The following is an 18,822-nucleotide window of genomic DNA, read 5'->3' as shown; positions in this document are numbered from 1 at the left end:
TCGTTACTCCATCCTCCTTTTTTTTCCATACAAATTTACATGATACAAATTTTGTTGGTAAGAAACTTATAGCAATGACAAAAAGCCACAAATGTGATTCTGTTGAAAGGTTTCTGTGCAACGTCAATGCAATTTGTTTTATTATAAACAGAAAAATACACAAATAGTCAGAAGTGGGATTAATCGCCATCTCTCTCTCTTTGCTTTGTTTGTGTGTGTGTATAAAAGCCCTCTGTTCTCACTATAATACTCTTGCTTTGAGACTCGTATAAGGCCACAGTCATACAGAGTGGATTCAGGTCGAGAGTTAACGAACGACTCGACTATGTGTGATGTGGTGGGTTGTGTTTGCAGATTGCAGGCAGTGTTGCAGAGGAGTTCTTATGTTGTGTCCTTCGATATATTTGGTGTGGTGTTTAATTTTTCATTCTCCAATATATTTTGCAACTCTGTAGGTATACTTCTGGCCTGGCTATGACATAATTGTGACCCGATTTTCGATGGTGACGGTCGGTGGTGGTGGGCACTTTGTGGTGGATTTGGTGGTGGCACAGAGGGCCCGAAAAATATCTCCGCATAATCGGGTGCAAGAATGACATATCATATCTACTTTATGCTTCAAAATAAAAATATACACTCATCCTGGCTATGAGGTGAATGCCACATGCATATATCAATGTCCTCAAAAATACCAAAAAAAAAACTATGTTTGTCCTAAATTGTGTCCTAAATGCATTTCGAATGAATTTATAGATATCTTTTTTTTTTTGTTGCTAGAAGGGATTTTGGGGGAGGTTAGGGGAGGGCAGGGTAGAATATGGAATAGGATTATTTCAGATGGTCGAAAAGACGAAGTTGGTCATTTTATTATCCAATTTGAATGTTATCACACTCTTGGCTGTTGTAACCACTCTGGAACCGGATACGATTCCATGGTTCACCGAGCGAGAGTTTGCCCATGCAAATAGTGCAATTGTGTGCGGTTAGATGAGTTCAGTTCTGCTGTGCTGTTCTGATCTGATAATAAATATTGCCAAAGGAGGAGTTGTTGTGTAGGATGTGCTTTTTACACCACGCAAATGTATAAGAGCATATAACCATAACCAACCCTTGCCTCGATTCGATTTTTGTATTGCTGCAACCACAATTTGTTACTTTGGTGCGGGAAGATCATGTTTCCGCAAAATATACCCTATTAAAGTGGGACAATATAAAAACAAAAACGAGTAAAATTGGGATGTATAAATCATTTGGGTAAACAAGGGACATTATACAAAAAAAAACATCCTTTTTCATGTTAAAACTGATTTTTAATTGCTTTGTGTTTCACTGGATATACATACTCATCAGGGAGGCGCAGTTAATTTAAATAAAATACATCACTGCTGATATGATTCCATATAAAATCGATTAACGGTTTAATGAATTTAATGGATTTAAATGTATGTATTTTTAATGAAATTATTCATTTATGATTTTATGTTTTTTTTTTAATTTTTTATTTTAAATTAAAATTATAATTCAGTTAAATGTGATGAGTTCATTTTATTAGTTATTTGTTAGTGTTTCAATGAATTAAAAAACTTAATTTGGAAATTCTAATTGGTTTTTATTGGAATGACCAAAAAAAGGATTTACGACAATAGAATAATTAGCTTATTGAGGCGTTAAGCAACAATTCTGAATGCATTCATTTGTTGTTTTGTGATAAGAGATGGATTTGTAGCTTACTTTAAGCGGTAAAAATAATGTGATTTTCCAGTCTTTTAATTATTGTGGGATTCATTTTTGATAGGATTAGTCATTATATAAATTAAATAAATGCATGCAATTTTCGATCAATATGAGATATTAATCCCGTTCTAATAGAAAATTGCATATAAAAAAAATGTTGAGTTTGGTTTGACACAAAAAGCTCCAACCAAAAAAAGTGCAATTATGCTCAATTCACTTAATTTCCTGTATTAAGAGACAAATATGAAAATTTCGCTTTAATAACTTCTGTGGAGTTATTTTTCGGTAACATCTAAATCCACTGTCTAATAAAAATAAGAGGAATCTGACAGAGGAAACCTATTTTAAATGTGCGGTAACCCTACTCGTATAATCTAATAATTTTTGGTAAAAATATAATAGAAGTAGTCTATTACCATAGTTTTTGAATGAAAATATCATGTTTATACCCTACACTAAAAATTTAAAATTTTAGCTTAAGTTAACTTGAGCATTTAATTTTCATAAGGTGAATTTGATTTGCAAAAGGGTGAATTTCGTTTGCGAAGAATGAAATTAATTTTTTAAAGGATGAACTTAATTTTGAAAACTTGTAGGTAAAAAACGAATGCACTTAATTTCTTTGCAGAATTAAATAAAGGATAACTTGTTCATTGAGCTAAAATTTTCTTTTTTTTTTTTAATTCGATACAAAAACTTCGACGCTCAGATATCGAACTTTGAACGGAAAAAGGATTTTTTTTTGCCTTTAATCATCAATAACTCGGAAACCACTGATTGCACAAAACAAATTATGGGGTGTATCGAGATGTTGAATACATTTTTATATTATATAATTGCATTAATTCAAGAAAAAATGAGCTTTTGGTGGTTTTTAAGATTATCAGTTGGAAAAATCAAGAAAACCAGTAATTTTGATTGTGCTTTTTACAGTTTAATATGCCCACAAAAACCCCTCAACGTTTCGATTCAATTTTGTTTTATTCGATCGATTTTTTGCAAAAAAAAATCAAAGGATCACAATTTTGACTTTAAACTATCATAATCTTTAAAAAAAATGTTTTCAATTTTTCACTTGTTTTGTATGTATCTCCTATTGATAAAAATGTTTAAATTTATGATATGTAAATGTTTAAAATTATAACATTTATTCAAAGCAATTCATTCTAATCTATTGGAAACCGTAAAAAGAGTTTTTTCTGTTATTGAAAAGCTTTGAAGTGCAAAACAAAAATGTTTTGAAAACTGTCCTAACTTTGCACTTTCAGAAAATTATTTTTCACATTTATTTTGCTTTTCAAAAAAAAAAAAAATAATAATAATTTCCTCTTTGCAAATTGGCGTTTGGAGAAATAAATTTGCAAAGTTGAAATGAAAAGTTGTAAAGTGCAAAGTGGTTGGTGCAATCCTTTCCCAGGTAGATTTCACAAAAAAAAAAAATGGGACGAAATAGCCAATTATCCTTGAAACAATATCTACATATATGTACTTTAAACTAAACTTGTTTTTTGATGGCAAATTAGTCCTATTTTAATCCATTAATTCTAACCTATGAGAAATTTAGCATACAATTTTCTTCGTATATAACAATTTGTAAAACCACGTCAAATAAATTTCAAGTTCGTATGGTAAATAACTGAACAGAAACAAGACTGGGGTAATATAACTTGAATGTCGCAAGTTAAAAATTAAAAAATTAGAAAAATAATCAAAAAATTAATTTTTCCAATGATTATTATTATTATTTTCAAACTAGAAAGCTGAAGCTTTTATTGATTTTTGTTTAATCTCAGTTTCCATTTTTAGCTGAGAAGAAGTCTACCGAAAATCAGTAATTAAATCAATACCTACTTTTAATTGTTGCTTCACCTTTTTGTATAATGGAGAGTTTAAAATTACACTGGTCAACAATTTTCAACTTTTTAAAATTTTCCAGAAATATTTATATCAAATTTTATAGATTTGGGTTCAGTAAGCTCAAAAATAATGTTTGTTTCTTTCTAGCAGCTTTAGTGTTTGAAATATTTAGTTTTTCATATTTGGAGATATTCATACTAATTTTTAAGTTTTTCTTATTTTGAGCGTTTATTAAAATTTTCAAAAAAAAATTATATTAAACTCAATGTATTTGGGGTCAGTAAACCTAAAAATCAGATTAATTTTTTCTAGGAGCTCTATTTTTTAAATATTTTAGTTTTCCACATTTTAGGGGTAATTCCGTACTTATTTTAACTGTTTGTTAACATTTTCCAAAAAATTTCTTATTGAACCTAATGCATTTGGGTTCACTAAGCCTAACAATCACACTGGTTGCTTTCTAGGAGCTCTATTTTTTTTAGATATTTTAATTTTTCACTTTTTTAGAGTAATGTCATACTATTTTTTTAGATTTTATTATTACAAGCGTTTTTAAAGTTTTGTTGGAAAAATTTGTTTCGAATGTAATTTTCGGTTCAGTTAGTAAAATAAAAATACAAAAAAAAAAAATTTGTAAATAAAAAAAAATTTAACAAAAAAAAAAAAATTGTATGAATTTCTATGGATTTCCATGTATGAATAATTTAAAAACTAGAGCTGCTAGAAAAAAAGTGATGTTATTTTTGGAATCAGCACCCTAAATTTAGTAAGAAATGATAAACAACGGTCTGGAAAATTTTTGTGTGTTGGGCAGTGTTATTTAACATTTTGGGCTATATGTTGTATTTAAGCCAGTTGAAATCCTTGCTTTCTATTGGCATCTACTACTTTTCGTTCTATAATAAAAAGTAAGAGTTTTCTTATTAAAAAAAAAAAATAACACCCTGTATTATAAAATTTTCTTAAATGAAAATATTAGGCAAACAAATATATTACAAACTTATTTACCTGTCAATTAACGTCTATTTTAACCACATAATGGGGCATTTTCTAACAATGATTACATCAATCTTATATCTTTGTATTAAGCTGTCATATTTATCACTCTTATTATTGAACCCAGGTTGTTGTCCTCTATATATTTTATTTAACAGCAATATATATTTAGTTTGTAATTTGATAATTAACCGCAAAAAAAAAAAAACTGCATCATCATAATCTATAAACTAGTACAATGATTTAAAATAAATAACAAAGTGTTGTTGACATTCTCTCTCAGTATGCCATTTTGCTTGCTGCTGCTGCTGCTATTATAAAAGTTTAATGATTTTTCTTTTTTTTACTTTCTTTGTATTTCTTTGTTTTGAATCTAAATATTCTCTTTTACACTTTTATGCCATAATAAAAAAAAGTAGGCTACTCACCAAAGTTTGCTTTGACAAAAAAATAAAAAAAAGCAATAAAATAAAAATCGTGCCTCCTTTTGTAGCTGCTGGCTTTTTTTTTTTGCAAAACAATAAAATATCTAAATTTAAACTTATGTATACGTCACATCACCATAATAATAAAATAATAAAAAAAATGAAAGAAAAGTCCTTGTATTTTTCTATACTCTCTATACTCTTTTTTGCTGCTAAATCACGCTATCATCACATTAACTTAATAACAAACTACTACTAAAAAAAAAAACAATTTGTTTTGCGCTGCTTTATTCACGTCACATCACATCACGTCCTTCATACATTCTTTTACACCGAATTTATCACATTTTTTTTTAAATTTATTTATTCAACTCTACTCTATACTCTCTATCTACTCGAATATACATACATCATCAACAAAAACATACTATCAATTTGTTTCCCTTTTTCGCTTATATAAACCATTTATTTAAATTTTATTTATTTTTATAAAATTATGTTTATATTTGTTTTTTTCTTTTTCTTTTTTCCTTTTTCTATTTTCGTTTAAATCGCGGCAAAAATAATAAAACAAAAAAATTGTTATTTTTCGTATAAACGAAACACAATAAAAATCAATATTTGACCCCAATGTTTGAAACACATTGGCAACACCCAACCACCACAACCACCATCAACCACCACCACTACCACCAAAATAAAAATAATAAAAAAAAAAAAAAAAAAAAACACCACACCACCGCACCTAAATATCTCATTTTTAACTTGGATATTTTTTATAAAACAAAATACCAAAAATAAATATACAATTTTTTCTTTGAAAAAAAAAAAAAAAAATCTGTGTATTATTAAAATAAAAAAAACTACTGCCTTTCTTTATTGAAAAAAAAAAAAAAAAAAAAAAATACTGAATAAATTGGTTTTAAACAAAAAATTGAAAAACAAAATTTTTGCAAATTGGATTGTTGCTTCGCTGATTACGTTTACGTTCACGCAACGCAACGCTCTCGCAACTCGCACGCAACGCTTTGGCTGCTACATATACAAAACCAAAAACTATTAAAAAAAGCAGAAAATTATATCCGTCCTTTCTATGCGAGTATTTACAACCCAACAACAACAATCTTAAGATAAGTATTTAAAGCAAAAAGAAAGCCAAAAAAAGGACACAAAAAAATGCCTCAAGCTGAGGGAGGTTACATATCGTTGGGTGATAACCCAAATAGCGCCATCTACAATCAAACAACAGAACCTACCGGCCCACAATCGATGTTCGAATCTGTTAAGCGAGCGATTGGTCAAGTTGTTGGTAGTAATGGCAATAGCGGTGGTGACACAGATGATTTATTAGCCTCCAAGGGACGTCCAATGATTGTCGGATCGAGGTAAGCGTTTATCTGTTCTTTCTTCATCTTTCTCTCTCTTCAAGAAAAAAAGCAGTTCAGAATTTTTTTTTATTGTTTTCTTTGATGTTTTTTTTTTTTTTGTTTGTATAAATTTTTAATTTTAATTGATGTAAAATTGACAAGTATATCTCTTCAAAAAAAAATAAAAAAATGCAGAGAGTTTATGTAACGGTGTTGTTTTTTCTTCTTCTCTCTTTCTCTTTTTAAAAATATTGATATTGCTTGCTGAATTTGCTTTTTTTGTATCTCTTTGTAGTTTTTTTTTGTCTCTCTTCTTCTTAATGTTGTTGTAGCTTTTTTTATTGTAATTTTTTTTCTGTGGTGGGTATACACTGTTCAATCTACTTTATTTTTTTTTTATTTGATTTTTGCAAAAAAAAATACATGAAAATAGCAAAAAGGTTTTGTCGATAAATTAACCTAAAAGGTGATTGGAATGATACAGAATTTTTTTCTTCTTCTTCTTTGTGTAACTCATTTTATGTTGGGGCTTACTTTTTTTTATGAAAAGTTCAAGGTAAAAAGGGTCGATGATTTATTATACAAACACACATACAAAAAAAAAAACTACTTAAAGGTGAGAGCAATTGAAATAAATTCTTTAACATTCAGCATGAATTTTTATTGCATTTTAACCAAAAATAAACCAAACTAAAACCAATAACTAAATTAACCGGAGGAAATGATGATATAGAGGCCAATAACATTTTTCTTTTAAATAAATTTGAATGCAATTGCACGAAAAATAATACAATTTTGTTTCAACTACCTATTTTCTTCAACCATAATAATGTCTGACAAACATGCAATGTGGTTGTGTTTTGATTTTTTTTTTTAATTCTTTCTTCGTTTCCTTTTCTGATGCTTTGAAAACACGGATAGAATGTAGCACGCTATTTTTGTGTTTTAACAAAGAAAAAAAAAAAATATAGTTAAAGCTACCTATAAGTATTGAGACTTTAGGATGATGGAGTGTATGGAGAAAGTATTGCATAATTTTTCCATTTTTTTTTGTTTTGTTTTGAAAACAAAATTTGTCAGCAAGCAAAAGTTGTAGTTTGTGTTTTGGTGACATATTTTTTAACTTCCTCTCAAAATTGAAATACCTACCGATGTAGGTATGTGGTGTTAGCGTTCTTTTAGCTTCTCCTTGAAACACATTTCTGCAAAAACATCTTGAATGAGGGTTTATTAAATTGCTTCTAAAAATAAGCAATGAAAAAGAGAGGTTTTTTTCTTCTCACTCCGAAAATGTTCCTAGTGTCCCCTTTTTGATGTCAATTTTGAAAGTCTTTGTACCTGGAAAATTGAAATGTTGAAAAACAAAAGAAATCATTTAAAGTTAACCATTATTCATCAAATATAATTTGAGAAAATAAGAAAAAGAAACGGTCCATGATGGATTCCTTGTGGAACATTTGATTTTACTGGACTTTGAAGTAAGAATGCCATAATAAGTAGTATAAGTTCACTGATATCTTAAAATTAAATTTGTTAAAGAATGAATTCCGATTAAAAAAGAAAAATGTACACTTTTTTGGACAAGATATCTTTTGATAAAAACTTTTATTTTTTTGAATAAGTAATAAATTACTTTCATGGAGACTATATGAGTTCTTTATTTTTTTAAATTTCCGATATTATGCATCAATCTGATAGACCACTTTATATTCAACATAGCTGTTAAAAAAGACCCAAGTTTTTCTATGTTGAATTTATGCTGGCACAAAAAAAACTGATATATAAAAGTGTACCAAGTTCTATAGTTTGTATCAGTAAAATACTGATTTAATTACCGATTTTTAAAGTTATTTGAAAAATTGCCAAGTAAACAATCAATATTTTATTGATTTTTTTTTTTTCGAAAAAAAAAACAGAATTCTAAAAAAAAAGTTTTTATTTTAAAAATACTGATTTTTAACTATGTAAGTTTAGTTTTTTTTTGCCACACTTTGCAATTTAACAGTAAAGAGCAAAAATAGTTTTTTTTTCGACTTTTTAACATAATACATGTGAAACATGTGAATATAATACATAAAAGGAATAGACATAATGAGAACATTTTTTTTTTCGAAAATTAATGAAAAAAAAGAACAATTCTCTAATTTTTTCAGATTTTTATCTATACGGCTTATCAAAAACGGCTGAGCCAATTTTTTGCAAATTTCGTCGACACGCTTATATGCAATGTTTTAAAAATGTTGCATACTACACATTTTTTAAGTGTTTTGATTTCCTTGTAAGTTTGAATACTTTTCTGATTTTTTTAAGAAAATATATGTATGTACCTATTTTGAAAACTACCTCTATTAACATTTTCGAACAATGAAATTTGAATATTGAAAAAAAGGCCTTAAATGTTTTTCTCGAAATAAGAAAAATGGTTTCCTTAAGATTGCTTTTCTGTATCATCGCCAATTTTTTTCTAAGGCCGTGTGTGAATTGCGTTAAATAGTTAAATCCGTGTTAAATTTTTGACACTATTGAGGTGAACAAAATAATTTCAAAAAAAGAATTTATTGTTTAAAATTTTGTCTGCCTTTTTTCTGCCATGATACTCCTTTAAAAAAAAAAAAAACAAAACAAAACCATCTGCAAAAAAAATTTAACTCAAATTTAACCAGGTCCCAGAGCCCAATAAATTTTTAACAGCTGAAAATTTTTTATTCACCTCAATAGTGTCAAAAATTTAACACGAATTTAACTATTTAACGCAATTCACACACGGCCTAAGAATTTATCCTTTTTCTGTGACCTTTTATTAATCAAAATTATGATGCTAAGTGGGCTGTAGGAGTAGGTCTATCTTGTGATTTAATATTTCGTCGATGTTGCGGGCGTGGATACACCCTTCTTCAGGACAAAAAAAATACTCAAAAAAAATACTGCTATAAAATATACAGTTGAAAATGCACTGGATTTCTAAAAAGACTTCAGTTTGTTACCTAACAAAAATTAAAAATCTTAAATAAGTTCGTTGACAAAATGAAAAGAAAATGTTGATGAATCGATTAAGATCACATACTTTAACTTGATTGGGATGATTAATTTGAAAAACTAATGATCAAAATTCTTCAAAAAAAAAGTCGGACCTATATTAGAAACCTACAACAACTGGTTTTAACGAGAAGATTTTAATAAAAATAATGCTTTTACATGGAAATTGTAAGTGCTATTAAATTCTGACAACTTTATGCTTTCACTGCATCTATCAATTAAGCATTTGGGTTTTTAATTCTTAAGAAAAAGTCTGTGCAATTGTACCTGATATTTGAAGTGGTATTAAAAAACATCCTATCAACTTCAGAAGTTAGCTATTCATTTATAAAACTTCGTTTGAACAATTATATTATTTCGGACTTCAAAGAAGGTTCCCCAAAAACAAATTTGGTCAACAGCGATAGTATTTTCGTAGAATAGTAATTCAGTTTCAATAAATGAAAATGTTACGCATACGCCACAGTGACCTATTGAATTTTAAATTCTTATATAAATTTGTTTATACCCAATCGAACAATGAAACTAGTTGACATTTCAAGATGCACATTATAAACAATATCCCGGAGTTGTTAAATTCATTAGAAACCGATTTGTGTGCATCGTCGCGTTTCTTCGAATAAGCCTTCAACAAAGTATTCATAAAGTTTCCTCCTTCCACCAAATTAGACATGGTAAGTTTAAAATAAGCAATAGTTGTATCCGACAAAGTTAATTTACTTTGCATCAATCCAGTTGACTCTATTATTATTCAAATAATTAGATTTTCTTAGAAAACGCTGAATGCTTAAAATAGATCCCTACAACCCTATTGTTTGCCCAACATCATGATTTTCCTGTAAACTTCTTTCAATTGACATATTACAAAACCAATGAAAATCACTCAACCCAATAAATTGATAGTTATTTCTATTAGCTAATAAAATAAACAAAAGTACAAACATACATTTGCCCTTCGGGGAAACTTATTCAATTACTATACTTCTTCCGTTTGACATTGAAACAAAATTAATTATATATTTAGTTTCCCAAAGAAAACAAAGCTCGATTTACTAAAAGTAATCCGTTAATGCACTTTTGTGTATAGCTATTTAAATAGTAATTTCATTAACTTGAGCCAACTTGGCACGAGCTATCCTTAAATTATGACTGAGGACACTTTTCCAAACACATGTCCTTGCCTTCTTCTTGACACAGCAGCAGACAAAACCATGTTTTTTTTTTTTAGCAGATCCAATGCCATGATTGTCGTCAACCAAACAACCAACAACACTAATTTATTCGAAGAACAGAAAAGTGTGACTGCTGCTACTGAACAAGAGATTCACATTATTGATTTTGCGTTTTCTTATTTTTAAAATTTTATTTTGATTTTTATTTTTCATATAAGAAAAAATACAGAAAAACATAAGTTTATGGAAAAAAAAAGAAATTGCTTATGTTTTTTTTTTCTTTACGATTAACTTTGTTGGCAACAAAAAATTACCACCCACTTCACCTTGAAGAAGCCAAAGCCAATAGTATATTGCGACAGCACTTTTCCACCTCGTTTACCATTCGTGAGTTTAAGGATATAGGAAGTGTGTGGAAAGTGGGAACCCTTCAAACCAAAAGAGTGATGAGTTCTTCCTTCTACCTGATATCCCATCCAGTCAGGTATTTATTCATCATTCGTTTCATTTCTCGAGACTCACAGAAAACGTAATTCAGCAAATTAGGTTAATAAAATATATAAATTCAGCTATACTTTTGATTAACAGTCGAGAGTCAGTGTGTAGTTTCTATTGTTCCATTTTTTCCCGCCATCTATATGGCATTGGTGTCGCCAACAACCCAGTAAAGGTTTTAACCTATTGTTGTCTTCTTTTATCCTTAAACACACACTGTGCACAGTAGGTTCTTTCGGTTGGGAATCATGGCGGGGCGGCGACAGCAGTCAGACGTCATGGTAAAACTAGCATAAAAATCGATAAAGTCAATATGGCGGAATGTATTATTAAGTAGGATTTTATAGTAGGATGTGTATAGGAGGATTTGAAAGGTGCTGTGTGTGTCTTTCTTTCTCTCTCTCTCAGTTCTCCTTTGAAGCGAAAGAAAGAGGCTCTTTTAGGAAAATCCTTCAATCGGAAAATTGCTTCTCTCTGTGCCTGGCCTGGCCTGTGACTGCCTGACTGCCTTAACTGTCATGCGAAAATAGGTTAATATTTATATGCTTTAACTGAATTAAATGCATGACAGAATTTCGTGAACTTGCTTATGCGTGTTGTTTAATTTTTGTTGGAGAAGAAGGTGTAAGAGTGAGACCATTTAAAAAGTTTTAAGGAAGAAATCTTCTTGTAAAGTGTTCTTTTGATACATGTTTCAGTAATTTTAGTTGATGGGTTTTGTGGGAATTTTAGCAAATGGTTTATAAATTGATGTGAGTGTTCTTTTGAAAATTGAGAGAAATTTAAAAATTATTACTTTTGTGTCAGCTGAAGCTTTTATTAAATTTTATGTTTAATAAATTTATCGTTAAATATTAAATAGTTGAACAATTTGAAACGAATTTGTACCTAAGTCAACATTAACATTTTGGATCATGCATTTACAAGTCATGATTAAGTGAGTGACTTTGAAGTGAGCTTTCATAACAGATAATTAAACTTTTTGATCAAACCTATTTCAAATTTTGTGAGTCAACTAAAAACTATTGAATTCTATCCAAACTTTTATTTTTATTTTTTAAAAGGAGGTTGTTTGCATTTTTATTTGAAAAACTCAAAGTTTCATTATAAAAGTGGTTCTCTAATTTCTTTTAAGTACAATAGTTTTTAAAAACTATGCTCAGGAATAAGAAAAACTGAGGGGAGCGTCACAGGTGCAAAGATATTAAAAATTTGTATAAATACCAACGAGAAAATTCCGAAAACCCTATCTATACTTGTAGGTAATTTATTCTTAACCCTCTGTCGGCACACGGGTGCGAATTTGGCAGGAAAATAATAAAAAAAAAACTACACTGAGCCAAAAAACAACGTAAAATCAATCGAAACCACTTTGAATCAATGAAAAATCACTACATTTTTAGCCTAAAGTGGAAAATGATTGAATCAAAGTAGTACACTTTAAATCTAAGTTGTTCACACATTAAAAAAAATAAAAAAAAGTAAAACTGACATCCGCTGGGGATCGAACCTGCTATACCTGCACAGAGAAAAATAGACCACATAAAATAGAACAAAAACAATAAGATTTCTCTATGGTTTTCATCCAAGAAGGAAACCTTATTAAAACAATCGGGTTTTCCTTATTGTTTTAAAATCTGCAAAAAAATAAAAAAAACGATGACCAGGCTGGGAATCGAACTGGAGACTTCAAATCATCAGTCGCCCACCTTACCACCTGAACCAACCTGCCATGAAAATATTGATCGCGATTTTTGTTGTAGTGCTAAGTTGCAAAAAAAATTAACTTTTCAGTCAAATTTTAATAAGATTTTCTCTATAAAAATAATAAGAAATCTCCTTAAAAAAACCTTATTAATCGTTGATTTTAATAAGATTTCCTTATGAAATGTATGGACGGTAAAACAATATGGCAATCTGTTAGTTTTTAGCGGGTCATATTTTTCTCTGTGTGGGTTGACAAGCTTGTGCTTTACCACTGTGCCATCTCACTTATAAAAATTGATGTGACAAACTGTAAGTTAAGCATAGGACGATTTTTAGAAAATGAATGAATATATTTTTCACCATTGATTCAATGTAGAACGGATTAAAAATTACTATGCGTTTTTTCTCTGGGTGTACGATTTTCAAAAAAGTGGTCACAAAAATGTCTCTTTATTAGGGTGAAAATATTGTTTTTCGGAATTGTGAAAACAATATTCGAATTCCTCGGAAAATTCTACATCAATTTCATGTATGATTCTCTTTTTAATGTGCCCATGATTATGAAAGTAGACTAAGTCACTTTTTACATTGTTTGAAGAAAAATTTACATAATAATTTTCTTATAACGATTTAATTATATTTCTTTTATGAAATCACTAGAGGAGCAATAAATAAGTTTATTTACTGCAATTTAGCTTTCAAATAAACTTTACCCCTTAAATAATAATTATTTTTAGGCTAGATTTGATGCCATTTTTAGGAGTGACTTAGTCCACTTTCATAATTAAGGGCACAAATATTGAGACCGAAAAAAGTTGTAACGACATGAAAAAGTATGAACCAAATTCGCACCCGTGTGCCTATCACGTCACAAAAAAGAGGTGTGCCTACAGAGGGTTTTTCAATCAGAGGAAAGTACGAACATTTAAAGTGAAAAATACTTTTTCAAAAAACTATATAGCGTCGGCGTAGAGCAAAATTGTTCTAACTCACAAAAGGCAATTTTTACAGGGAACGATTTTTAAGTTTCAAATTGGTTTAAAGCGACATTTTTATGTTCGTTCGCCAGTCAAGTTATGTTTTTTCTAAAGTTTGTTCTTTTCTCTTGAAAAAACCATACAAGTTTACCTCATTCGTAGGTGCATACTATTTGGGTTGGGGTCGAAATTCTGTATGTGCCAAAATTCGGATTCCAAAATTCTGTATTCCAAAATTCTGTATTTCAAAATTCTGTATTCCAAAATTCTGCATTTTAAATTGTTTGTTAATTTAATAGAAATTGTTCAACAGGACAACAGGCAACAGGCAGGACAAAGAAGTATAGGATTGGAATATACAGAATTCCAAAAAGCAGAATAATGCATTTCCAAAATTTTGAAAACAGAATTTTGGATTTACAGAATTTTGAAATACAGAATAATAGAAAAGCAGAATAATGGAAAACACAATTATGTTCATACAGAATTTTTTATTGAAATACAGAATTCTGGTCATACAGAATTTTGGAATACAGAATAACGACCCGTTCCCATACTATTTTTAAATATTTTTTTAAAACAAAAAACCCAAAATTGGACATAGAACTATTCCTATACAAGTACGCACTTTCCTTAAATAAAAAGTGGACTTAGAATAAAATATGATGGGACTTAGAACAATCAAAAATACTGGAGTCTCAAGGTTACTTACCTGTGTTTATTGTTTTATATCCCATTAAATTATACTGAAAAGAAATTTTTTTAGACAAAAACCCTTTTCAAATTCGGAAAAAGCACCCTCAAAAAGTACATTTGATTAAAATTCGGAGATGTGTCCTTTTGGAAATATTATATACAATTTTAGTTTTAATCACGAAAATACTACCTCAAAATTTAATGGTTAATTTTGCCAGTTACGTTGATACGACCGCGAATAAAGAAGCCAATTTTTTCCTAACTACGTACAAGCAAATGTAATTTTTCAAGTTCGCGCCTTCCCTAAATCACTACTCATTATAATGTCTTTGTTGCCATGAAAACTTATCATCGGAAACTCAATCTTCTAAAAATATCGATATTTTTACATAATCCATATTATCTAAAATTATATTTAAAGTAGTTGGCCTTTTACTAATCGACATATTTTTTCAACAATCGGTATATAAAAACCGTCTTACCAGTCAATACGCACTCAAAAGCCCATTATGTGTACAAAAATAAAAATGTTTAAAGTTAAAAATGGTCGCCTATTTCTTACAATTTGTATAGTTATATTGAGCTTTTTCTAAGTTTTTCGGAAAAGTTAATAATGTGAACAAAATCATAATTGTTAAAAATGAACCCAAATTCTCCACATGTTGAAATACAAAAGTCAAAAATGGGCGGTTGTTACGCCCCCTGAAAAGAAAACCTAAAATATGTATGAAAATTTTTCTTATCCAGAAACTACCACCTCTAGTCTTTCACCAAATTTCAAGTCTCTGCGATATTCAATAGTGCTTCATAATGTTTGGTTGGTATTAATTGCTCCATGAATTTAATGATCTGATTTTTTTAAGCTCTGAAAATCTGACAAAATGGCTGAAAACTTTGACCAATTGATATATTTTAATAAATTGATTATGTCATTTAGAAAGGAACTAAGACGTTCACGCGTTTTTATTGCAGGAATCGTTCAATGGGTTACAAGAGAAGATAAAACCGCGGAGTGCTATTAAATGAGAGGGTTGAAACTGAAGATAGGGGTGTAAAAGCCCCCTTTTTGGTTTTTTCAATATATCTCGTAAACCGAGCAAAATTTTACTATATTGCTCTCTTTTTGTAGAGAATTGAATTTCCTATTAGAATAATGTTTTTTTTTTTAAATTGAAAAAAAAAATTTCCATTTCCAGACATAAACATTGCTCCAAAGAAAAAAAGAAGATTAAATTTCCTTCAAAATGCTGTACTCACTAAATTTTTTTCATTGAAAATTAACCGAAGTATGGCCATTTTAATCTATCTTTTTTCGCATTTTTAGTTTTACTCAAGTAAAACAGAAACATTTGAGGGGAAAGTACGATAACTTAAGCACCAAGAACTGATAATGAGATTTTGTAGAGGGGTTCAAAAGTTCAAAATAAATATGAAGGGTCGTCCAGGGAAAAAAGAGCATAAGTTTTGAGAAAACCGCATTTTAAAATTTTGTTCTCCATACAACTTAGTACTAAAAGCACAAATTTTATTTATTTTTTCAGCAAGGCTTAAATTTGTTTTATAAAAGAAAGGATCCCATTAGATAGTGCTTAGTAAATACTATAAGACCTCATCATTAGTTTATTTTTGACAAAAAATTGTCCGTTTGTCCCCTGGACCCTTCATATTGGAATCCCACAGGGTAGTCATTTAGGTCCTATCATTTTCATTTTATTAATAAACGACCCACGATTTGTGTTAAAATACTTTATGTGTTTCATTGCCGTGGACGATGTAACAATCTTCAAAACTATTTCAAATAATAGTGATTCGTTTTTTCATTGGTAAACTCGTTACTTTTAAGTTCTCAACATCGTTAAATTACCGTATTTCTCACTGAAAACAGGTTTATTATTAACTTTTTCCATGAAAGTTCTGTTCAATTAGTTTGAAAATTAATTTTTATTTTTCTTGGAATTGCTGAATTCGACAGGGGTTTTTATCGGTGAACCATTTCTTTTTCGGATTATTTTTTGCCTTAAAAACTCCCAGTATTCAAATAACGTTTCATGTTGTGATTTATTAAATTATTAATAAATTTAAAGGTTAAAGAACAAAAATATCCATATTACGTCAAACTTTACTGCATTGCATGACGATACAGTTAACATCCAATTAACGCCTTGACTGAGAGAAGTAAGCTTGAGCAATCGTATTCTAGCAGAAGCAATTAGTCATTTTCCATCTCTAAGGTCGTAACTAACGAATCAAATTATTTATTTTGATATCTTTATATCGACTGTCATACATTTCAAAACACGAAAGCTTATATTTTCTGTTTTTTTTTTTTTTTTTTTTGTGAATCGTCAAGGCGTGGCAAATAGAAGAAATGACGATGGTCAATCAACTTGCCAATAGCCAATAACTGAGTGAAAGGAATTTTGGGATGAAATTTTTTTTGAAAGGTCAGTCAGATGATAAGGAATGAGGCCGAGCAGAGTAATAAAGCCATTTATCATCGAGAATATGCGATGTATTCAAATTATAAATTTTTTGTTTGAACAAAGGCCAAAAAAGTTAGGTTATGGTTTTTTTTTTTTTTGGAATGTACTACAGTGGAACTCTCTCCATATTGGGTTAATGTACTTGGTATCGTCCGAACATGGACAAGAGTTTTAACGATGAAAGCAATTTAAGGTTATTTATGATGGGGTTGGTGGTGGGAAGGATGTAAAGTTATTATAACTTGCTTTTCCTGATGCCAAATTTTTTTTCTCCTTTCCTTTTGTCTCATTCTGAAAATATCTCAGTTTTGTTCATGTTCTGTATTCATTTTTTTTTTTTATTTGAATAAAGGACGTTAGTTAAGGATGAAATGGGTTATTGGAATTATTATTTATTAAACAACTGGGCACACAAAATTAAGTTGAACGAGATCCAATTTAATGTAAGCCAATGAAGTCTGATTTAGTGGAATTTTGTAACAAGTAAAAGTTTCATCTCAGAATTTTTGTTTGCTGTTGTTGTTTTTTTTGGAAAGTTAACTTCTAAACAATGGGTCAGTTGGAAAGTTTTTTGTGGAATTAATTCGTTACTTTAGTTAATTCCCTTGTTTCAGAGGTAATCCATGGCTTTGTTGTTATTTATGGAGAGAAAAGTTTTTGGCAAATCGGATAGGAATATGGTTTATTTGTTTGTTTTATTCAGGAATCACGAGGTTATAAGGTAATTTGTACAACCAGGCATGGCGCTGCTTTGATTATAACAACATTAGTTGTGTATAAAAATGTATCTTTATGTTACTTATTAATAATTGAACGAACACAAAACATGTCAATAAAAAGTATAGCTATCAGAAACAAACATTAATCTTTGAAAGATTTGTAGCTTGCGAATAAATTGTCTTAAATCTTTAAAAAAAGCATTGATGTGGTTGAATGTTCATTCCATTGAAAATCGCTAGTAAAGTGCTGATGAGTATAATTTACCACCTCCAAAGGAACAGGGCTTATTTTGATTGACATTTTTTGTTTAAACATAAGTTTAATTCTGTAAATTCAGAATTCTGTTTTTCAAAGTCTGTAAGTCGAAAATTCTGATTAAAATTTTGTAAATGCGTTAGAGTTGGAAATTTTTATTTACAACTTTTAATTTTAAACAAACATTTTTTCTGGACTTTGAAATTCTGTATTCCAAAAAATGTTCCATTTTTCACATTTTTTTTTTATCAATTACAGCATTTCGAAATCCAAAATTTTGGAAATCGAATAATGGCACTTATTGAATGACCCTAATCTTAAAAAAAAAGATAAATATACTTTTCGTTGTAAGCCTTTGTTTTACAAAAAAAAAGAAAAGAAAATAGCAGACATATCGAAACTACTTTCTTAATACCTGATTTTCTCTAAAACGACGAAACCAATTTCATCGAAAATTTTAGTACAAAAACGTTTTTGTAACTGGATGTTTTATTTCAGAAACGACATACATAAGTCCATGAGCATAAACTTTTCAGGAGCAACAAAAAAACTGTTCTTCAAATTTAGAGTATGCTGAGTTATAATCTAGCCTAAGATGCATTTAAAAACCTTTACAATATAAACTTTTTTTTTAAGTCTCAGCGGGTTTTTAAGCCTTTTAAGTCGATGGACTTATGTCGTTTCTGAAATAAACGAAATAAATCAATTCTTTGAAAACGGATCGATGAATATTTAGAAACTTTTTATTTTTCTGTCGATTAATACTATATACCTATAGTCTATACCCATTTATTTTTTATATTTTGTTTATAAAAAAACTATTTTTTTTAATCAATTAAAAAAAATTCTTAAAATTTATTATTATTTTTAAGAACTTTCGAAATATCGATAATATCAAAAAA

General features: G+C 29.1%; 1 protein-coding gene across 10 annotated transcripts in view; it reads left to right on the top strand.

The window, feature by feature from the left end:
* Positions 1 to 18,822, top strand: part of LOC129921080 (protein NDRG3) — an 88,941-nt gene that overhangs the window by 43,093 nt on the left and 27,026 nt on the right. For 6 of the 10 annotated variants that reach the window (XM_056002732.1, XM_056002730.1, XM_056002729.1 and 3 more), the window contains one exon: positions 6,085 to 6,397. The exons of 3 other annotated variants lie outside the window; for them this stretch is intronic. In XM_056002732.1, coding sequence (XP_055858707.1) covers positions 6,189 to 6,397 — 209 coding nt within the window. In that variant the 5' untranslated portion in view covers positions 6,085 to 6,188. Of the gene's footprint in view, positions 1 to 6,081; positions 6,398 to 18,822 lie in introns of all 10 variants that reach the window. One more of the 10 variants, XM_056002731.1, reaches the window with a different exon arrangement.

This window comes from Episyrphus balteatus, chromosome 1 (assembly GCF_945859705.1).
Source record: "Episyrphus balteatus chromosome 1, idEpiBalt1.1, whole genome shotgun sequence".
NCBI classification, from domain to species: Eukaryota; Metazoa; Arthropoda; class Insecta; order Diptera; family Syrphidae; genus Episyrphus; species Episyrphus balteatus.
This window is presented reverse-complemented; position numbering and strand designations above follow the sequence as displayed.